Source organism: Cottoperca gobio, chromosome 3 (genome assembly GCF_900634415.1).
Source record: "Cottoperca gobio chromosome 3, fCotGob3.1, whole genome shotgun sequence".
NCBI lineage: Eukaryota > Metazoa > Chordata > Actinopteri > Perciformes > Bovichtidae > Cottoperca > Cottoperca gobio.
In genome coordinates, this window is record NC_041357.1 from 16,337,433 (window position 1) to 16,362,411 (window position 24,979).

The window sequence follows — 24,979 nt, forward strand, 5'->3', positions numbered from 1 at the left end:
TTGTCTTGGCATATCCGAAGGCCTTTCTTATATGAATGGTGTTAAATGTTATACGTATGTGCAGATACTTTCAGTCTATATTCAAAGTGCCTGGTTGTCACTGTGAAGAGCTGCATGCAGAGTGGGAGTGGAGCTATAGCTCACTGAAGCAAGGTTTAATCACTGCTTACGTCTCTGTTAACAACAGTGATTCTCTTCCCAAGAACACACATGGGCCATTAACAAAGCCTATCTTAATCAATTTCACAAAAGCAATGTGATCCACTATGACTCACTGTGTTGGAGAAGAAAGCATTAATTGGAACAAAAGTGTGCACCACCAGCTTGTCAGTCCTGTCAAATGACTCATACAACTCCCAATTTCGGAAGACAAAATCATATTTTTTAAAAGATTTTCTCGTTTTCTTTTAAAACTTTTGTTTTAAAACTTTTAAAACAAGCACATTTAGAATAGTAGATGGCAAAGCAGTGAAATTAAAGCAACATTTACTAAGAGGTTGGTTAAGAAAAGATGATTTTTTAAAAATACAATGATATTTGGGCACAACTCCGCCTTTACTCCACAGTCTACAGGCTCTAACATATAAATCTCAGTGCCCCCTGATCTGAGTTTAGACAGTCGAGCAGCCACACGGGCATTGCAAAATGATCTCAATGTGTGTTCAGGCTCATGTTGATTTAAAAGCCAAGAACGTGGTTTAAATACTAACAATAGAATTGAAACCAATACAGATTTTCTGAGGCAGCCAGTGTCGAAAGGCCAACAGGAAGATAATGTGTTTCCTCGTTCTGGATCAAGTAAAAAGTCCGTCTGCAGCTTTTTAAGATATAGCTGCAATCAACAAATACTCCATAACCTAAAATATGTGACAAAGTAACAATAATCATGACTGTGTGAAATCAATCTTAAATTAAAAATGAGAGATTTCTGTATTTGTGTTTTCCTCTCGGTTCTTCTCACTGGTTTGATGTTGGCTGGGCTCAATTAAAAAAAAGGTTTTTAATTCTGTGAACCAATCAGAATTGAGCAAGATTTGGGTTAAAATGTGATGACAGTTGTGGATCATGTTGCCCGGCCGCTGTTAATCAAATCTGATCAAACCACACCCACATAGTTCTATAAAGCAGATTACAGAGTTGTTGTTTTTTTGTTGCGTTAAACGCTATATAAATAATACCAAGGATGTTTCTCCAGATAAGCTTTGTTAAAACATGAACTTTCAACTGACTTCAAGTTTATGGGTGCAATTCCAAGAGAATTGTGCAAACACCACCTATATATATTAATTATACTGAATAGAAAATCAATATATAATAACCTACCAAATTGAATGTAACAATGTGTTTTAAACAAAGACTGACTTCTTTTATGTTCGATAGTGATATTGCCAGTGAGAACATGTTCATTTGTAAACATGAATTCTTCTGGCATGACTGATAATCGTTGAAGGACAAATGGCATGCCTGTTTGGATTCTGTTCGGCATCACTGGTGAATGGCTCAAGCAAGACTTTATGAAGAAGAGTATGTGAAGTATTGGCTTTTAGCATTCATACTGAATGTTTTCAGCATAAAGGTGAAGGCTATTCTTTTGTAAATAAATATGTGTAACCCCAGATTAGATAACCTTGTAATTCAAAAGCATGTGGGATAAAACTGGTCTGCAGAGCTATATATGGCTGTTCTGTAGAACATTTAAAAGGTAAAAAGATATCTTTATTATGAAATCTACAGGGTTATTTTTCAGCAAGGACTATTGGCCTCTTTGTATTCTGGTGTGTTTTTTTTTTAAAACAGGGGACTCCTGGATGTTTGTATCTGAGAAGTAATGAGGTTTTATCTGCCAGGATGTAATGTTTCTCACTGTGGAATCACTGATGATCCGATGGCCTGGATGAAGAAGATGCTTTGGTGCTAACCAGCGCTCAGAGGCAGAATTTTCTAACTGGCTCATGTACAAGGTGGCAGCTAGGGCCAAGGCGGTAACACAGAGAGATAGCTAAGAGCTGAAGAGCCTGAAACTCTCTGGAGAGAATATTAAATATGTTTTGCAGTTAGATTTTCAGAGGTGAAGGGGAAGGAGAGTCGAGCTCTGCTGCTGTAGTGCCATGGCAGGACCAACAGCTTCAGTACTGGACCTTTTTGTTTCATATTGACAAGAGCGGTTATCACAACCAGATGTTGACCTCTGGTCAGTTTGGGTTCTTTTAAGGAGGCAGAGTTTCTAGCAGGATAAGACGATATCGAAGAAGCAGTTTGCAAGAACTTAAACACGAGGTCGCTTTCAACTGGCGACTCAGCTTTTAATGCAGCATCTACTCAAAATGATGTGGCATTAAAGGGGATATAACACACCAACATTTTTACTGATGCAGACACAAGGATTTAAATGCAAATGTGTCTTTATTAAATTGCTTCTGAAAATGTCTAAAGCTAATTATGTAATTAGTGGAGGTTTTGTAACCATAATTATATGTCCCACACATCTGTTAATTCACTGCAAGAACAGGCAAGAGGTATAGTTAGTATGTAATTTCAAAACCTGTCCCCATGACAACTGCTTTGTCCAATAACCTTCATGATTTTACAGCACTGTGTGTGTGTGTGTGTGTGTGTGTGTGTGTGTGTGTGTGTGTGTGTGTGTGTGTGTGTGTGTGTGTGTGTGTGTGTGTACACTTGTTCCCTGTAATTCTATTTGCAATATAGTCATAAAATAATATGCTCATATAACATCATATCTACTGAAATACATGTCAATAGGATCTTATACTTTAAACATAGATCTTCAGTAATGAAGGTTCAATGGGAGCTCAGGAATGAAAACCCACAAATGTGCAAAAAGAGGAAAATAATCTTCATAATCATTTTTAGATGGCTGTATTAAATACAATATTGAAATTTCTTTTCATGAGAACCATGCCGGAAATGAACTCACATCTTTCTTTTTAGGACAAAGAAGAATATTTATAATTTGCATTCTGGAGCTGGCCTGTGTCTGATTCAATGAATCATATGACTTTCTTTTATTTTTACATACAATATACTATTACTTTTTTAAATTACATTTTTCATGACATACTACACTATGACATTTTGTTTGGATACTCTTTTATTACATTTTTTGACATACTTTCTTATTCCTTTTTATGACACACTATACTTTTACGACCTTTTTTTGACATACTTTAATATGACTTTAATGAAAAAACAACACAAAATAATGTTAATATTGGGAAATTGTATAATACTACAAAAAATAACTTTGGCAACACTCTTCTCACAATTCAGTTTGACCTGTTTTGAGAATGTTCTTGTTACAAATATAACGACACAGACAACTCACTTAGTATCACGACAATATAACCTGATTCCAAAACTCTTGTTACTTTACAATACAGATAAGAAATAAGTGACAATATGCCATCACACTTGCAAACCGTTTGCCTATTTTTAGGAAAACAAGTATCAAAGACTTATGAACATCGAACAATTTAAATTGTTACATAGATTTTCTTTGTGAATTGTATTAAATTAATTTAATTTGTTGTGATTCTTTGTATAAAATTCCTGTATGGCTACAAATACTGTTACACAGCATTTGCAAGCGTTTAAAATTAAATTACTCAGCTATATCAGCAACTAAGTCTTTGAGATCTCTGCTATATATGTTTCGTGGCTTTTGTTTTGGCTCAAAGAAGAGCAATTACTTTGGGGAAAAAACACCTGTGCCCATTATAGCACCTGTCCTTTTAGAAGTCTCTGCACAGGATGGAAGGATGTTGCTGCTGAGGGACTCTGTATCTGTAAATGATTTATAATTCAAGCAGAAATTCAAAGATGGAGAACAGATAAGATAAGAAGAGATAATGTCTCGATCAGTAGGTTACAGGATGAACTACAGGCAAATGAAAGACATAGCAACATTTCAGCACCGCAGTACCAACACTCCACACACACAAACTTGTATGAGGTAGACTTCTTATTTCAGCTATCTCTTCAATGGTCCAATAGAAAACCACAGATATGAAGGTACGCAGAGAGACAAAGTATAAATCTCTTATTTATTTTTTATAATACGGCCAAACTGTAGTTGTCAAACTGAATGAATGTGCTTCATAGAGAACATTATAATGCATGAGGCATTAAATACACAAAACTGTTCTTCATTACCTCTGCATGAAGATGCTAGCTAAACCTAAATAATATATAATTTCTGTCTTCAACAAAGTACGTTTACTTTGCTATTGGACACAACTGAGCTCATTGTACTATAAAGCAGTAAATGATAAGGGCACTGAGGAGTTTTAGCACAGCACATTCGTGATAAGCAAACCGTGACCTGACTAATGTAAGCACAGATGGAAGTTTCATACACAGCTGGTTTTGTGTCCCATCCCAAGGGTAAACACACCGTTTGGGGGGAAAGGCTTTATAAACAGATGCTTGTCTTGAGCTAAAGTTACTAAAGCAACTTTACAAAGAAGTTGGTTACAGTTTAGATAAACACAGTAAAAAAGCATCAAAATGAATGTACGCATTAACATCTGGATTTAGGCAGACTATGAATAACATTATTCAGCAGTGTTCAATTTATGACATTGGAATGTATCCAAAGTTACACACCAATATTGAACCCCAAACTCTTTAATGATCAAAAATATTCAGTTCCACACTTCTATAATTTATGGAATAAATGAGTTTAAATCCCTTGCATCTGGGTGTTAATTTAATTTTTCATTGAGCTCAGTCAGTGGACTTTAAATGTCAAAAATGCAAATGTGTTGAAAAGGCTATGAATTGACTGGCAAAATGTCCAGTGCATGCTGGAACAGACTTCAACACATTCATCAGTACAAAAGTTATAACCAGGAATGGAAATGGATGAATAATTTACAGTGGGGATGGCATTGGTATTGATTGACCCTAGGCTAGTTAGAGGCACAAAAACAATTTACTGTAATTTGTTCCTTTGGATTCTTCTTTACTCTAGTGTCCAGTCCAAACATCACACAAAGACAGTGCATGAGAAACAGATCATCTGGAACGTCTACCAAATGCACAAAAGTGGGATAGAATAGATCCGTACAAAGTTCTAGCATCAGTATCGAAGCACATCGAGTAAAGTAAGCTTCTGTCATCTTGCCACAAACTTTATGGACCAAAGCAGAAACAGCACATAAATAGAGCAGATCCTGTTACACTGCTGGAAAGAATGGCTGTATTGATAAATCTTAACCACAATTTACAGTTATGTAATCTTGATAAATATGCAAGGATAGACTGCAGGATCACTACAAGTCCTCCAATTTCTAGGTTACATGGACACCAACAGGAGCCTCTTAAAGGTATCATGGAATGAACCAGTCTCTTTGTACTGAGGGATTTACAAAGCCTGGTTAAGATGTATTCTAAAAAGGAGGAAAACCTCTAAAGGGAGGCAGCACAAAATGGTCAGTTTCTCATTTTGCTCATAGCAACTGGGTTAGCTTACCTCGAACACAATTGCCCCTGCACTTTGTGATTCAGTGCTTTGAATAATGCACTTAATCCTTGGACACACTGTGGTTTATTTCAGCTTGCCTGCAAACCCACATGGATGAGTTAAGCTCAAAAGGCTCTGCTGTGTTGAAGCAAGGTAAACACCTTCTACCTTTAGGCAGCCGTGCTAACCACACTATTTCATGGGAAAGAGTGGTGGGCAGCCTTCTGATGAGCAGTGAGGCAGGAGCTGAGGCAGATTCCAGTTCACAGTATATGCTGTGGCTTTCTGGCAGTGTCTACTGACAAGCTGCTCAGAGGTGGAAGAAGCCAGGTTCGGTGGACCAGTTTGGGCCTAAATTTAGCAAAATGATACTTATTTAAATGAACTGCACTTTTTTTCTAGTCTTTGCAACCACCTAAAGCACTTTTACAACACATGTCAGCATTTCAGCATTCACACCGAGGCTTCTATAAAACATTTTGACCGCAGGGGCCGGGGATTGAACAACCAACCATCCAATTGGTGAATGAACACTTTACCTGAGATGCACCTTCACTGAAGCACTTCTCTTACACTAAAAGTGAAGATAATGTGGTGCCAAGATTGTGTGCTAGAGGATCAGGTTTTCTTTGAGGGCACCAGATAACGTATGAATAATGGCAACAGAGATGATAAGATCCTGTCTGAGTTTACAAGGAAACTTTCATTCACTCCTACATGACAGTCAAGTGATTAATTAATCAGATTGTCTCCAGGCCAGCACACTGAAAATACTACAGCAGTGCACAGCATCCTAATGCATACTGGCCCCACTGTTGGTATTTACATGCAGCAGGATGTTAATAAACCTAGATTCATATAAGACACAAGGGAAAGATGTGTGATGTTTTGCTTTCCACAATACTGTACTTTAGTGGCCTAAAATACATTTTATAATGGCATGTCTCCAGCACCTCTCCTTTGGGTGCCAGGTTTATTGTTCATCATTAAATGTATGTGGAAACACAAAATCAGCACTGTCCTCTACTTGTAATTCCAAGTGCAAACTTTAAAAGTCTGCTAACAATCAACAGATACAATGACCTGTTGCATGTTTATATCGTGTCCATGTAACATGGATTATGGCTGCACAGGAAGATGCATACTTAACTTCAGGCTTGGTTGTCTCAGCCAGGTTTTGTAAATGTAAAAGTCCACATGTTTGAGATGTCTAGGTGAGAAAGGCTGTAATTGACGCTCATTACGTTTGAGCGAGTGAGACTGGAAATCTCATAGGACTGATAAGTGCTCCTGTAATGTAAGATTTGTAAAGACACGTTCCCAAAGAAGTGAGAAGCAAAATCCTAGAAGAGCTTGCTAAGAAACCAGGCGTAGGAACTGGAAACTACCAAACGTAACCATGGATTTGTAATTTACCTGAACAACTCATACTCTTCAGCACAAACACACTGTGCACATCTTCCAAGCAGTTGTGTACCACACAAGGTGTCTAGTCCTCTTTTTTCCCTTTTCAGCAGAAACAGGCACACTGACTCAGAGTACTTTGAGATGGTCTTTCTTACAAGCTATTTTGAGTTTAGAGCATCAAAATCCCCAATAACCATGCAGTACATTTTACTGCTTGAAGCATCGGTTGGTGTCTGCGGTGCTAATTTAGCAAAACATGAAAGTTCTAAAAAGAAGACTGTTTAAAAGGACGAGTAAAAACAGAGTAAAAGAGAAAACTATCCAAAATAAACTGTGAGGAAGTAAAGCAGGTGGGGGAAGGCATGGATGTAATGACAGTTAAAGTGAGGAAGCTGTATTTAAACACCGAGGGCCAGAAGGTGGCTTCATTGATCTGTTGTGTCTGTCTACATACATTAATCTTAATTCAGACAGGTCTCTGTTGAGCGAGCACGGCTGATTACACATCAGTCTCTGTCAGATTTCCATCTATTTTGACAGACAGAATCACCTCTGGACAGAAGAATTCATCGCCCTCTATTTAGGCACGGAGGTGAAAACTGAGCCAACCCAGTTCACACATAGACCCATTATTTTAAACTCATCATTAATAGGTATCTAATGAAGATTTAAAATAGTCCAGCAAAGTGTTGGAATGATTGTAGGTTCCCCGGCTCATTAAAACATTTTTGTTTTACATTGAACAGTCATTGTAGGCACAAGCCATGACAGTATATCTTCCTCTTTTCTATGGCCACCAACACATAACAGACAGAAAACCTGCGTCCAATTAGTTACAGTGTGTTTGTGTTATTGAAGCTTGGGCACAACATCAATCTCTAGCTTTCACTTCTCTCAAGCCTGTTAAGTTCACGTCCCTATCTGAAACAGTTGTGAACTTCTTGATCTAATAATAACATCAATTTAGTGAAAGGTATAATGTTACAAACTCTAGCACAACACATAACCTCTCTTACTCACAGGTACTCATGAGTACCACGTTATTAGGTGTCGCTCTTCAAATGTCCAACAGACATAGTCATTCTTTTTAAAAATGTAGTCAACTTCTGACACCAAAAAGTATATATTTCCTTCTCCCCCCCAAGATGTTAGTCAGCACAATGTAATATAAAGTTTTGAAAGTCCCCCAGTGCTCACACCCTGTGGTTGTTACTACTTCTAAAATATTTGCTCAGCATGCCCAGTACACTAAATTAGCATGCGAGTGCGATTAACTGGTCTTAACACTTGGTCTTTTTCTGCCTGCTGATCTGTACATAAATTGAGGCTATCGAAGAGGTGGAGAACAGATATGCAGTACATGCCAGAATTTCATTAGAGCTGTAACTGGATCCATTGTATGGCATGACTCATGGATTTAACCAATTTAGCCGTGTTACCATCATTCATAATTGGCAGTTGTGTCTGCAATTGCACTAGGCGGAGTGATTTCTCAATGACTGATTACTCTGGCAAGAAGAAACTTTCATGTGGGAATAGAGATTTCTACTATTCAGAAGCTGAGGGATGTTAAGCTCTGGGTTTCTTTCCATGCATACAAATTCACTGTGTTTGCCCAAATCTCCATAACACCCTTTAGTCCTCTGAGTGGCTACAATAACTAAGTATACATAGGTGGGGCCCCTCAACACGGGATTACTGTGATTGATAGAATCCATAAAACACTGATCATTTATTTGACTATTTCCTGAGAAAAATGCTCGTTGGCAGATCGTTTCCTGGCCCTGGCGCTCTGCTAAAACAACGTGTAATGGAGCGTGGAGAAAGGCCTGGCCACGGCTAATGACTGATTTACCTTCTTTCCAACTGCATCCCCTTTTCAACAGTGCTCAACAACAAACAACCCATTAGAGAGGCTCAAACTATTTAGAAATCGGTCAAATACATCAATAATGAATTGACATTCATCAATTGTTTTCTGCAGGCATTTCTGTAATGGAGAAATTGACAGTAATGTCCTGTCAGCAATGTTAGTTTAAGCTGACATAGAACAAAGCCATCTCGTCAGATTTGTGTCATCAGACATCTGCTTATCATTGGCAAAATAAATGAAGAATCTAAATGTTGATGAACACCCAAGGTGTGTCTTCGCAACATCCTCAGAATATAAATGTGACTGTTAACACATAGTGGAGGATCTGCTCCAATACTATACTGATCACACTCATTTACAGTGAATAAAAACGGATGAACAGAGGAAATAGTTAGGTTACTTCTTATCAAAGTATCATTTTCCCTGCTGGATCTTGCATTTTATTTTGAGCATCATATCCATCAGTGTCTTCAAATCCACAGCGGTGTTGTAGCTGACGTATACATAACAAATACATAATTAATTATTATACGTATGTCAAACCTATTGATAGCGTATCACTTACTTATTTAAATCGTATCTGAGTGTCTGGCCAACGGAGCTGGAAAAGTGCCATTTAGTTCACGTCATGCTGATGCTGGAGAACGGCTAGAATGTACTCTTGTCTCAGCCACTCAGCATCCTCCATGCTCTCTGATGCTGGGTTGATGATGGGTTGATGTGTTCATCAAGACATGCTGTGAAGAAGTGAGGATGAGCTACTCACAGGGACCCTATATACTATATTCAAACCCCAATAAGGTCCCAAAACGCTAGCTAAACGCTAGCTGTACTGTAGAAACACGTGTAATAAGTTACTCCGTCGTCAGGCATCATCTTAACATAGGGTAGGAATAGGTTATCCACTCGTTATCAATAACTGTAGGGTTCAGCGTCAGCCGACGTAGCCTATATCTAACATACCTCTAACGCAGGGGTGTCCAAACCTTTTTCACTGAGGGCCACATACAGAAGAATATACCTCATACTTTTATATTGCTTAAAAAAACCAAATCAAATAAAGTAAATCAAATAAGTTATTGGGCTTGTTAATTAACACATCAACTAATGTTAGTTAGAAAATAGAAAACATTTAGTTTATTAACATGAATACTTTGTAATATATTTTTTAATTAACTCTCCTATAATGGGAACAGCGTTGCACTCAGTGGGAGCAGAGATGCTGCACTTTGGACTGAAGGATGCTGCAGGTCAGGAGTAAGTTTAGTGTTTTAGATTTGAAGGACATCACAGAGATGCTTTCGATCATTTTGGTTCTCAATCTGCTTTTGTTCAGAGTTAATAGAAAATGTTTGCTCACATATTTGAGTGGGGAAGTGCACAACATTGAAGTTGCGTAGCTGTGTCTCAAGGAGACGGAGCTTCACGCAGAAAGCTTTCAGCCTATACTGCGCGGCTCTTGTTCAGTGTTGAGATGACCAGTAAGATCAACTAAACAGGTCTGCCAAACATGGAGGCTCACTCAGCTCATGAAGAGGTCGGTCCTTCTCTTTCAAAAACAGATCGATTTCTGATCTCAGGGAATAAAACCGCTGCAGCCGCCACTCAGCCAGCGCTCATCAGAAAGGTGGAGTACGTCCCCGTATTCAGCATCGACATCAAACAAGAAAGCTTGAAATTCTCTGTGGTAAAGTCCTCGTGCTCGAATTATGCCCTTTAGACTCCTAAGACCAAGCAACTCTTCCGTAACGCAAAAGTTATCGTCAACTCCCCGCAAAAAAAAATGAACAGCTGTGTGGTGTCTGTCGCATCTGTGCTCTCATCGCATGCAATCGAGTAAAAATCTAAAGCCCAAGCTTTATCTGACACTTGATGTTTTAAGTTAGCTGACAAGTCAAAACTATGTTTCTGTGTTAGAACTAAGAAGTGCAAAACATTCAAGCGCAAGTTTCTATCTGGGCCATATTCCATTTAGAATTTGCTGCAGGCCAATTAAAAATGGACCTTGGGCCAACTGGGTGGCCATAGTTTGGATACCCCTGCTCTAACATATTCATGTAGGTATTTACTACTATATTTCCGTAGGTAAGTATTCACGTACTGTATTTACGTAGGTAAGTATTCACGTACGTATTCCGTATTCACGTATGTCTAACGTAACGTAACTTATGCATTCGTCTGATACATTTTGTATAAGTAAGTGATGCGCTATCAATAGGTTAGACATGCGTATCTGTATAGTTCATTTTTTCCGATCCGATGAAAAGTTGGACGTATTTGGACTCTATGTTCATATACGCCAGCATACGTTTCTTCCATACAGATATGTGTGACAGGACCTTAACACTGCAACAAAGCACGAGGTGGGTCACAATACTGTGCAATGTAACCACAGTTCGTAGTGCAGTAATGTTACATTTTCAGATTTAGCAGTGGGTTAGTAGCTGACATTAAAAATGACATCTTTGTAATAAAACATCACAACCCCCGTGGGATGCTATAATTCTGTTGATACATTTTTTTTTTTAACAAGTCAGTACACCACAAAACTACATACACAAAAACTTAAAAAAACAAAACAGAATCTCTGGTCAGTGCTAAATAAAGGGACAGTGGAACAGCCCTCTCTGACTCTAAGAGAAGCTACCCTTTGAATTAAACGGAGAAGGTCATTCAGTCCCAGTGATGAATCAGCACCACAGAAAGACAAATTCACCTGTAAACACTGTAGGGACGTACCATTAATAAACATTATACAGTATCATACAATTAATTAGGATTCAGTTGTATGGGGGAATGTAAAGTAATCTCACTTAAATTAGGAATCACAGACAAAGCAAAATAACCCAAGCCAATCATAAATCAAAGCACATATAATACCAGACTTTGTGGTTTTAACCAGTATTTGTATTTACAGTACAATTTGTCTACATGAAGAACAAATAAAACTCTTACATACATCAGCTATGGGACTCTTTACAACAGACCCACCAGCTTTAATGGTTTAGCTGTGAGCTGCAAAAGGAAGAGGATTAGATGGTATGTAAGCACTTGTATCTAATGCACTTCTGAGATGCAAATGACAGACTGGGATGTTAGAGGCACATCATCACAAGTCATCCGAAAACAAACCGAGATTGAAACCTACTGCAAATGGACTTGAGAGGAAAACACTTGAGTAAATATATAAGGAGTAACAATGACTGAGAGCTTTACTGTCACCCAGAAACCTCAATGCTTAACGTTAATCACAGTCATATTTACTAAACTGTTTGCTTCTTGTTTCAGTTCCTGAAGCCATTCAATGTTTTTTTAATCAAAACCAGCTAAACTCAGACAAATCCCGCTACTGAACTGCACCGTTTGACCTTTCCGTCACTCACAGAATGTGTGCAGAAGTTGGTCCCAGTCACTGGTTATGTAATTATCTGCTTCCTTAGCAAACCACACCCTCATTTACATGCAGACTGTGAGAGTAACACAGACATTTTGCCCTGTGATTTCATTTACATAAATCTGACCTTCTGTGTCCAAGGTTTGAAGACTTCAGCAAAAGGCTAATAAATATTACAATCACTAAATGTATGCAGTATAGTCAAACAGGAACATGCTACTGCACCAAGCTTTTCACTGCAAGTTTTACATGTGTAGGTGTGTATGTGACAAATAAAATGTTGACATCCGTAAAAGGCAGTAAGCAATTTCTTTTTTATTCTTGGAAGAAAACAATTTATTTTGCACTTATGCTAAAAATAAATGACTGCTGACAAAATGTTTGATATTGACAGAGTACTGCAAAAAGCCGCCAGAATAGTATTTGACATATTCAAGATGTTATTAGAAAATGATTAAAGATATGATAGAAATAGTCAGATTCTCCTGATCAATGATAATCAATTAACAAACATTCATGCACAACAACAAGCACAAACAAAGGAGCATACAACGTTTCTTTCCATGCATCACAGTTGGTGCACTAGCTTATCCCAGCATGCACTGGGAAAAAAAAACACAGAACCACTCAGGATTCTTCGCTAGGTCATCACAGGGTTGACACGTTAATATACCGATCGCACCCATACGGGCAAAGTCTCTGCATGTTTTTGAATGGTGGGGAAAAAGCTCAAGGAAACTCACAATCCTTCTCACTGTAAGGCAATAACAGTCCCAACCACTGAACCACTATGCTGCAACATCTAAATCATTTTAGACAAAATAAGAAACAGAACAATTATAAACATTGACCCCAGCAGTGTAGTTCAGCTTTATATTATAAAACACCTCAAATAATCCAACCAAAGTAAGTAAACAGCCAGCCAATGTCACACACATGCCATCAATATCAACTTTGAATAATGTAAAGAAGCGGAGCTCTATGGGCAGGTTGATTAAAACAGCACAAGACAGATGACTTGGTGACAGTAAGAGGAGGAATGAAAGGCTTACACTGTGTTGCATTGTCCTCCACACAACCCTCTGGGAGCAGCAGAGAAATGAAGAAGAAAGAGATTTAATTGGACATCGGAGAAATTGAGAGACAGAGAGAGAATAGGAGCCTATAGGATGTCTATTGGTTAGTTAAGCAAAAAGTTTAATGATAAATGGTGTTGCTGAAATATTCCATCTCTATATGAGATTAAGTACCTCAAACGTTTTTATCCACATGAAATTTCTACTGTGAAATCAGTTTAAAAAAATCAGCTGACATCAAATCTGATCAATGCAAAGATCGGGATTTGCATAAGAAACAGCAGCGTTGGGTGGAGAATATGGAAACAGGATTGTGGCTGCATAATTTACAGAAGGAAATGCAGATTACAGAGTCAGATGGATGAGGTGTGATCTAGTGAGTAAGAACTCTGAGCAACCCAACTCACTTTTTTTCGAATACTTTTTCTCATCTTTTACAAGAAGTTGGCCTGAGAGCACGTAAAGATGAATTATGATGAATTATGAAAGAATAGCAAAACCTGTACATTTTCCTTTTGCACTTTTTTGATGTTTATGTTATGAAGCAAAGAGAGGAGGGTTTGGTTAGATTTTATTTTAAAACAATCCTTGTATGTAAAGCTACTTTAAATGAAAGAATAACACTTTAAAAGGACCTTGTCATGTTTCACACAACCATTGTCGTGCACTTATACTTATAATTAGAGCTCAAATTTGGAGCGTATAGACTTCTTACAAATACCGACACAGTACACTCCGAGGCTTCTAATCTGCTTTTCTGCTCCTGAATATTTTCCATTTTAATCCTGTCAAACAACTTGTACAGCAGAATATTATCAACTGTGCCTTTTATTTAAAAGGACAATAATATTTTTAATAAATGGATTTGCCAATTGGACAGGGATTACATAAAGACACATTTATAATATCCAACAACACTTAGGTTGTACAACATAACACATTTGTAAAAAGGTGAACATCGTGGTGTGTTATTATTAGAAGGACTAACAGGTAAATGTATGATAATATTGCAGATTGACATGGAATAATTGACTTATTTGACAATTACATTAGGATATATTAAAAATGTGATATTTATTAGGCCCTTGTAGGCACCTAGACACATCACAGCAGCATACATTTTGTAGCAAAAGTGGAAAAGATGTAAAGTTGCAGGGTACTTGTAGGCTACACAGATTGAGCTGGGTTTAACACCTAGTCAAGTTGAGGGCCTCGGTGTTGCCATATACTGGAGCTTGGCACAGACAGCCTCCTACTCGATGGGTTTCAGTGTCATGGGGCGGTGAAACGGATCTTATTATAGCCTCAATTAATATCCTAGGATTTGTCATCATCCTGAAGTTTGGTGGGATGAATCTGTTTTAGTCTCCTCAAAACTGATTCTGAGAGAGGTACACATTCTGGGATAAGGTACATTCACATTTCTTGGTGATTAAGTATATTTCGTAGTATATTCTCTTATCGTTTTTATTCTCTTTTCCTGCAGCAATACACACTCTGAGAAATCTATCCGAAACATTACATCCAAGTAGGTTAGTGCAAAGCATGTGCTTTCTGTAACCTCTGGCAGTGAGAGTGTAAGAAAGGAAAATATTTTAACTCTGAGCACAGCGGGATGGAAGACAGAACCTGGGGTCGACATGAACCCCATGAACATAGATTTATAAGGATTCTTGGACTTAAGCCCGCCAATTGTATTTAAAAAGTCAATTCTGAAAGCTGTCAAAATCAGTTGAGCTGTTAGCAGAGTGTCGACTGTTCAGCAGTATTTTCTGGTAGAATATAGACTTATTTAATAAACCACCATGAATGCTTCAGATTTAATTAGGCCACAAAGTGAAAGCCAATAACAATAAGACTTTTATTTTAGGAGGGTATTGGTTTTGTCATACAAATGATCTGACCTTAGATTATTTTCTATTTTACAGTTTGTTTTAGAACCGTTAAATGGACTAATTAAATCCTCCTGTTAATCATGATTATTTCCGTGTTTCTTTTATAATTAACAATATAAAAGAAAAACCAAAATGTCATATAAAGTTTGATTAAAGTCATTTTTAAATGTTTCTATTTTATTTAACCATTCATTCATTTGTTTATACATTTCCCAATTGAAGTTTATAACATTGGTTATCTTGTTTCTGTACATACCAGTCTATTCAGGCTTGTTCCAGCTGCTGTGGTTGGCCTCTCTTCAGGGGTGTAGGGTCTGAAGCGAGCACTGAAAACATCTGAGATGCCGCGTGCAGACCTGCCTATTCCTGATGGCTTTGGCTGGCCACACCCTTGAAAAACCTAAAATGAACATGGAGTGAACAGAGGAGATACAATTACCACGCTCGAGGGAAGAGTGAAAGAGGATACAGAGCAGACTGGTTTCATCAACCTTAACACAATATGTCTTCAATATTATGAGATGTGAGCTTCTCATTGCAATGCCAATTTTTTCTGTTTGCCACTGCCTTTTATTAAATCAAATTATTATTCATATCTTACACAGCACTGTAACTTTTATGGGCATTTTAGCTAGTTTTATTTCCTGTTGTGTTTTTAAATGTATTTAAATGTCATCTTATAATGTGTTCCTTATGCACTATGTCCTACTTATTTGAATGTTTTTGTAAAGCACTTTGAATTGCCTTTTTATTGAAATGTGCTAAATAAATAACCTTACCTTGCCGTGTCCATTTCTTTGTAGAATACACATCCATTTTGATACCACAAAAGTTCTAGTTCGCTTACACCACTGACATTTTCCCGTTCTGTCAATTTGCTCACAGCACAATTTTTGGTCTGTGATTTTCAGAAATAAAACTATATAGAACCAGCCTGGAACCTAATGCTGTCTATCAGTGCCCGAGTCTCCTTTTACAGGAAGTGTCATATCGGTGGCAAAAAAAACAAAAACCTTCATATGACGTTACTCTCATGCAATTGAAACCCATTGTTACAGTACGACAAAGTGGCATCAAAATGAAAAAATAAAATATAATACATTTGACTTGACCAGGTCGAAATCCTTTTTGGCCCAGACTGCAAGCCATTTGTCACAAAGTTGCAACACACATGAGCTTAAAGGCCCTGTCACACACCGGCGCATACAAAATATCGGCAATACGTTGATATAAATGAAGGGTAAGTTGTGATCGTTTGAAGGACGCAGACGTTATGCCGAACACGCCAGACATACACAGTTCTGTATGGCAGAAACATGCCGGCGTACATGAAAAGTAGCTCAAAATGTGTCAGAGTCCAAATATGTCCAACGTTTCCACAACGGTGTTGTAGCTGACGTATACATAACAAATTAGTATACGTATGTCAAACATTGATAGCGTATCACTTACTTATTTAGGGTTAGGGTTAGTCCAACAGAGCTGGAAAAGTGCCATCTGGTTCACGTCATGCTGATGCTGGAGAACGGCTAACATGCTGAACGCTAGCTGTACTGTAGAAACACGTTTAATAAGTTACTCCGTCGTCAGGCATCATCTTAACATAGGGTAGGAATAGGTTATCCACTCGTTATCAATAAGTTGGCTGTAGGATTCACCGTCAGCCGACGTAGCCTATATCTAACATTCCTCTAATACGTAGGTATTCACGTAGGTAAATATTCACCTACGTATTACGTAATCACGTATGTCTAACGTCACGTAACGTCTGCATATCTTATGAAGCAAACGTCGGGTACGTCCGGTAATTTTGGACATGCTCAAAACATCAGCGTTCAACAACGCACCCCAGCGTAACACAGTGAGCTCTTAACGAATACTACTTATACCTTACCTTATATCAACGTACACCAGTGTGTTGCCGATATTTTGTACACGCCATATTTTTGTATAAGTTATGCATTTGTTGGGCATTCGTCTGATACATTTTGTATTAGTAAGTGATGCGCTATAAATAGGTTAGACATGCGTATCTGTATACGTTCACTTTTCCGATCCGATGAAAAGTTGGACGTATTTGGACTCTGACAAATTTTTGTATGCGCCGGCATACGTTTCTGGCATACTGATATGTGTGACAGGGCCTTTAGGTTAGTGTATAAAACTGAATATTTTCAATGTTTAATGGACCCATGTCATTCTGTAACCATGACAAATTTGGCTTCAGAAAATATAGAATTTCTACTTACACTAATCACTGTGTAGTATATAGAGGTTCTTGTGTGTTTTCAGACGGCTTGGTCTCGGCAGGCTCTCAGGGCCCAAACAACACACCTCCAAACCGCACAGCTCATTAGCATTCCTCTCTGGCCTGTATGTGATGGAGCACTCTAATGTGCAGCATGGCTGTCATGACAAGTGGCTGTCTTTACTCTAATATTTATCAATTCTTCACCATGATTACAATTCCTGCTATCTTGTACATCACATAAGAAAACCGATTTTCAACAGGTCCGTGCAGCAGGAATGAAAGTACTGTACTTATGGTTAAAATGTGACTGTAGGGGAAAGATTGTAATCTCAGAGCAATCTGTCAGCCAAGCACAACTGTGCAGGGATGGAGCGTCAAGTGCATAGAAAATGGGTGAAGTTGTAAATTGAAGCCCTCTCGATATGGAAAAGAACGTGACATCTAATTCCCACTGACCCTTGTAATTCTGATGTGAAGACAGGCACATACAACCAAGGGTCTGAATAAAAAGTCAAACTCAAAAACCTGCTCTTTGACAAGAAAGACAATGACAAACTATTCACCTTTATTAACCACTAAATGACTAAAAGAGTCCCAGTCCTGCATCCCAGGTGTGGTTAAGTTTAGACTCCAAAGCACTTTCATTAAGGTTATGGATAGATTGTGATTTGGGGTTGAATATTGAAAAAGTAAACCCATCCTGTCTCAGACTTCGACACAGTGTTGCCATGAAAGGATATTGTAGAGAAACAAATTTAATTAATTTGCAATATGTTCAGTATGACTATTTTATGACAAGATACATTCATGAAGAATGTTTCCTCATTATATTGATAAAAAGCTTACTGTGCTATGTGCTACAATAATTATTTGCTTTTGTAAATTAGTAGTGTATACAAGTAAAATGTATCTCTGGGTTTGAAACTGTTTTATGGGCTATCCAAGGCTTCCGGCCATATACTGGTTACATTTTACACTCAGTATTTTAGTATACAGTATTTATGACCGTAAATAATCTTGCAATAATTAGAAATTACTAAATTGACGTAAAATCAAATAACCTTCTTATTATGCTCATTATTCACTCACTTTCTTTTTCTTTTCACGTTTTGTATAGCGTCATTGTAATTGCCCTGCTTATTAATTTGTGTTATGTACATTTGTATGTAATCTGTTTTGCACTAATTAATAAACTAAAAGCCTACGACAAATAGAAATAATTAAAAGGAACATTTGCAAACCTTTTATGTGATTGCCCAATCAGTATTGATGGTACATGTAGACGATTGAAGCAATGAATTCCTCATTGAAAATAAATTCCTCCTGTATTGGTCGAGAAAAGCTGAGTTTGCATCTGAAAGATCTGCTGTCTTCTGCATCGAGTGCCGTCAATTTGAAGAGACAGTGACGTAGTTGGAAGGGAAGAGCAGAAAAGAACTGCAGGCTATTTCAGCGTGTATTACTAGTCTTTGCTCTATGCCGCTCAAAAACAAATCACATCATAGCATGACAAACAAAGATAATTCAGAAGACAGTACCTTGGCTGACACTTGCATGCTGTTGTCCTGCATGGTCATGATGGCATCAGAGATCTTGATGTCAACTGGCTCTATAACTGCCTCAATGTTGAAGGGTCCCTCCAGTCTGTCTGCCACCAGTAACATGGCATCTGTCATAACACAGAGGACACATGTCAGCTCACAGAAATATTAAACATTAACACAAAGACATTTTTACTAATTCTGTTAACAAACACGTCAATGTTTGCATCATCTCTGAGCTTTAACAACACTCAGAGCAAAACTATCAGGGTGCTTTGCTTCATCATGATTCTATGACATTGGTCCAACTAAGAGAACAAAGAAAAGTCCGTTCTCCAAATGTGTTGACTGCCAATAATCACACAAATACAAAGGGAACCTGCGGTACCTTCATCTAAACACAAACACAGAGCACAAAAGAGATCTCTGGAGCAACTCTGGTGTTCGTAAGAGGATGTGTGACCTCAAGTAGAAATTTAATTTCAATGAGCTAAGCTTACAAATAAATAGCTTATACATTAAAAACTAATTGTTGACTTGCATACATGGTAATCACTCCAGTTAGACAGAGAGCCACAACACTTCTGATTTATTCATCAATTTGCATTCCTAATTCTAAATTGTGAAAGCATATCAATAAATGCATAAATTCACGTCTATGTATCATGTTTGTACTGTAATTCCTTTTTAATTATATTAAACTCTCAGACACTCAGTGTTTAACTTAGTTCTTTATGTCAAATATGACTTCCATAAGACACCAAAAGCATGCAAATACTTTCTTTTACTATCATGCATGACTTAGAGCATCTCAAGTGATGACAGCAGGTATGTACAGCTTTGTATTTGCTTGTTTCCTTGTTTTTTTTTGTCAAAACCCCAACTTCTCACATCTAATCATGTCCTCAATGAAAATTAATGAAAACATACACAATATTCTCTTAGCTTAGGTACGATAACAGTCAAAAACAAACCAAAAAACAAACACAGAGACCATGACCCTTATTGCTGTGGATGAGTTTTGGCATGAATCAATACCTAAAACAGTTCACCCACCAAACTGCCACTTTTAATATTCATTAAAACAATGTGGTACATTATTAACATTAACATGTTAATACAGAGGAATGGCTCTATTGACCGTGTCAGACTGGGAGATATCAGCGGTGAAAATAATGTGTTTGATATTTTCATTAAACTCTATCTTGTCTCTCAAGAAAGTAATTAAAAGTCCACCAAGTCATGTTTGAGGAGTAAGAACTGGTTAAGTGGTAAAGGCAGAGAACAGAGATATCAATATAACTTCCATTTCGGTGCTCTGACATTTGTAGGGATGTGGACCAATCAGAAAAAGACTATTTACCCCTACAGGAGCTGCTCTCTGCAAAAGGGCAGCAGAAACACAGTTCCTCATTCACTGAGTCTTCAGCAGTAGCAGAATGACATCATAGGATCATAGGTGATCATAAGTAGAATTATTTTGCAGAGTGATCATTGGCCTCTTGCGCAGCTCTGAAGGCGGAGGGGGCGATCCTGATGACTACACACTGGCAAAAAGCAGAACTTCCACCATCCCTGCTGATTCAGGCAAGGGCTGAACCCATTGCAAAGTGAATGCATTTCATATAAATTGCCAAAGAAAACCCTCCGAAACAGCTTTTGTTGACATTTGACAAATTATTTAGTTAATGTGATACATCATCAGACTAAGACAAAAACCTACTTCAGAGTTAAGGCTGTTATTTTATGCTAACTTTATACTTTCATCCCATTTGTTTTCCTAATTGAATTTATTATTTGTTCAACCATGACCAGTGATACAAGACAAAACAGAACTTAATACATTGGCTGATAAAGACTACAGGGAAAAACATGCATTGGGTACAGTGTAAAAGAAAAAGAAATGGTTTGTTTGATCTAAGGGGGGTGTATTAGAGAAGGTGCTGTGTGAAGGATTTGCGTGTGTGTAAGTTATTCATTCAGGGGGAGGTTCACTGAAAGCACTCTTTCCCTACCTAAATTCATCCAGCTGGTTGAACCTTCAGGTCACCTGCTCGCTTCTCTAACCTTTAGGCTACCACTGCCCCACTAAGCTGCCTCCAGGCCTTGGGGAGGAAGCTGGCTGTCACGATCTGGAGCCAGTGTGCTTTCTTTTATGAACTACTGTAGAAACATGAAGGTGCAGCATCAGGCAGACTTCGTGGAAGAGAATCCGAAGAAAAAGGCTGGAAATAGTCTAAATCTTTGTTATTGTCAAATTCCGTGAAAAGACCAAAATCAAAAGTGCTTTAGTCAGTCTCTTAATACTCAGATTGGTTCCCACTGAAGATGGAAATCTTCTAAATCACAAATACAGTCCCAAAAAAATAGACTAGATACAATAACAGCTGGGCACTGTGGGATTAACTCAAACTAAACTACAGTGCCCATGTTCATCATAAAGGAACATATCAGCGAGTGCAACAACAACAATATAGCACACAGGTTGCACAGACAGTACCTGTTAATAGGATCAATTCATTGATGCTATTGGAAATTGTTGACAATAAGAAAACCATAGTAAAATATCACCAACTAAGGTGTGCGTGTTTTAGAGAAGGAAGCATTTTTAACTGCTTAACTATGTTCAGAACCACATTTATGACTCGATTACATTGAAAATATTGATATCACAGTAGTGGTCATAGTGGTCATCATGGCTGTCTTACACACAGTAGGACCTGGGTTCAATCCCTAGTGGAGGTCTTATTGTCACATGGGGAAAATCTATTGTGAATGTTCCACACATGTTTTTATCATAATAAATGGAAAACCCTTGCTAACATCTAAATCTGTTACTGAAGAGTTTTAATTTGTCTTGTCACTGTTGATGTTTCAGCAGAGTCCACACAGTATTTAAAAACATCATCAGCAAGCTGTGAGAAAATGTGGGACAATGAGCACTTGAACAAAATCAGGGCAAGTAGTCCTCATACATAAACGACCAAACAGTAATGCCTTCCATAACGGCATTACTCATGAGTTTGTTTTCTGATCCGCCACCCTGTGGTTCAGGTATTATTATGTTCAGGTAACGGAAAGCTGCACACTTTGTACTGCAGTGACTCTGGCACCAAACTTTTGCTTTACTTAAGTCTGCTTTAACACTGTGTATTATAACCTAGTGTGGAAACATAAACTTGTTCAGTAATAAAAGCTTAGGAGACTTGTAAAATTGACAAATAACATCATTGGGGTAAGTCAGGTATAGCTTTCACAATTACAGTGTAACAGGCCAGCACTGAGGAAAGCCAATACCTTTCAAGACTGTCCTGGCCAGCGCTGGCAGAATGAGTTTGAGCTCCTGCCCTCAGGCCAACATTTCAAAGTGCCTGTCATGAGACCTAAGGAACATAAAGTTTGCCTCCTCTCAGTGGCTATTGACAGGGCAGGATATTAAGCTCACCCGCTTGACTGAGCGGAGTGATTTAGAGGACAGGTGAGTACAGAGGGGAGAGCACTAGCCCGTTTAAAGAGAGGTGAATTAAAAGCACAAAGATTATTACTCAAACCTGGTATTGCCAATTACCATTGAATTAAATTGTTATAATATCTAGAAGTCCTGTCTCAGCTTAGCATAATTGTGCAACCGTTCACTGCAACCGAACCTCATCAAAAAAAGAGCTACATAGAGTATATTTAAACACATATTTGTTGTATTTAAGTGTACGTAAAGTAAACACAAATACCTTCAAAAACAACTTTGGACAAAAGTTTTTTTATTTTGTCTGTTGACAGAATATTAGAAGAAAGTTGACAGATTTGGCTTAAATCTGGTGGAAAGATTCTTGGCCTATGATCAGTGGATGAGATTTTGGTGGTGATTTGAATCTAGATTAGAAAAGATCAAACGATTCATGTGTTTCAGACAGAACTATTGGTGATGGAAGGAAATCAGGGACTTCCAAGTGTTAACATTGCATTAACATACATTTATATAGTATTCTCTCAGGCTTAAACGCAGAAGACTGAAGATGATCAACAAACACAACTGTCACGAATGTCTTTTCTGTACTCACTGTAGACTCCTTCAAATGTATGGCATTACTTTTGGTACATTATTATTTCAGCATTTTGTGGTGTTTCCGTTTAATTTTATATTCCAGTTGTGTGCTGATGAATAGTAAATACAAAACATTTTGAATATTGCTTTTAATCTAATCGTCTGTTCCTGATCTAATGTTGTGTGTGATTGTTTTTTTGCTTTGACCACACTTTTCTCATCTGCACACTCCAATAGGCTTAATTGGAAAATCCAAGGTCAACCAAATCATAACCAGCATTTGGGGCGAGCAAGCAGTTATTTGGGTTTGCCATAGTAAGATGTAGTGAAGCCAAATAATTCAAAGACAGCTGACTAACTCAATTCATGACCCATGCTACTATACTATCAAGTATTTCAGACAGATTTTAAATTAAGTTGGAGGAATGATGCACCTTAGTAATGATGCAATTGCAGTAATTGTGAAGGAAAATAATATGCATCCTGTTACTGATTAGACAAAGACAGGTGTGCATCATCTGTGAGGTAAGAAATCTTCTTGTTTTTATATCATACAATTCAGTTTATTTACATTTTTCCACAAAAATCACACAATGAAAGGACATACGAAGACTGTTCCCAAACAACATTTTAACCCTGAAACTTGCCAAACACAAAACAAAAACACAAAACAAGACAATCTGCATTTGAGAATCTTGGACAAAAAATATATCATATTAACTTATTTTGTTAGGTTACGTAAATCCAGACCCATGCGTATACGGTGTACTGAGTGAATAGAGCTACAGATAGACTCCATTCTTCTGTCTGCTAGTGGCTGTACCTTTGAAGAGCACTCCTGTTTGTTTACTCTGGAGTCCTAAATTGGGTGTGATGCTTGGTTAGATTTCCATCAGAAGCTGGCTGGAGGTCACTGCGGGGGGCCAACCCGAGTCCTGTGAAGTCTTCAGCTGCCTATGTTTAGCACAGTACTGCTCTAATGCTACCGCAGAAAAAGCCTCAGTGGAATACAGCTGAGAGAGAGAGAGAAGAGGGGAAATTGGCAGCAATTCTCTTACTTATTCTATAAAAGACTCCAAGACCTAAATGATATCCTCAGCTGAGTTCTGACAACCTATTTTTCATATGGCTTAATGAATATGTGATGGATTGTGAGTATGAGTCAGCCATATGAATTGCTACGAGGAATTGTTTCTTCTACATGCTTAAATAACTTCTGAAATTGTGTCACATACAGGGGAAAATATATTGATGGGCTGTTAATGAACAGCATTTTAAAGAGTAATCTGTCCCAACCATAAATCATTAGGAGGGCAAAGAAAGCACGTATTATAGTGCATAGGCTGTGCTGATTTACTTTGTGCACAATGTTCATCTCGTCATTTATACCATCTATAAAGCCAGGTCTCATGTTTCTATTTGTGGAGACCATTTTTAGATTCCCATGCAGACTAATTGTGACCTTTTGATGGTTACGTGCAAAGAGTTACCTTTCAGAAGAGACTGGGATCAGATTTTATTCAAAAGGATTTGAGTAACCATTTTACTTTGGGTTTGTCATTTTCAGGCTTGCAGACAATGAAAGACGTGCTTGTTAACGGTTATAAAATTCCACTTCTGACTTTTATTTTATTCAGATTGCACTCAGGGGAAACACTCTGGTTCTCACTGTCTACTGACTGCCAGATTTGGATTATCAACAAACATTTCAATACATTTTTAGAAATACGTGATTTACATAAAAAATGTTTTCGGTACTTGCAGCACTACAACTCAAAAATCTGTTTTAATATATAGTGTTGCTGATGGTGTACATCGAGACGCATTGAGTGACTGCTAGTTTAAAAGTATTTACATTTTCCCCTTTTTCTTTCTTTGTTGCAGACTTTCCAAAACCCAAATCAAGCCATATTTACACGTGGATGCTCCCTCTTTATTTGATATTGACCAGGACGAATATACGTTTATTTTGGTATCAGTTTCATGTAATGATTAAATAATCCTTTTGCCTTTGGCAT

General features: G+C 37.8%; 1 protein-coding gene across 2 annotated transcripts in view; it reads right to left on the minus strand.

Annotated features, from left to right (window-relative positions):
* gpc6a (glypican 6a) overlaps positions 1–24,979 on the minus strand; it is a 133,824-nt gene that overhangs the window by 20,343 nt on the left and 88,502 nt on the right. The window contains exons 5-7 of one of the 2 annotated variants that reach the window (XM_029427697.1): positions 18,917–19,047; positions 15,384–15,527; positions 13,209–13,238 (exon numbers count right to left, since the gene is read on the minus strand). In XM_029427697.1, the coding sequence (XP_029283557.1) occupies positions 13,209–13,238; positions 15,384–15,527; positions 18,917–19,047 (305 nt within the window). The remainder of the gene's footprint in view (positions 1–13,208; positions 13,239–15,383; positions 15,528–18,916; positions 19,048–24,979) is intronic. The other variant, XM_029427704.1, reaches the window with a different exon arrangement.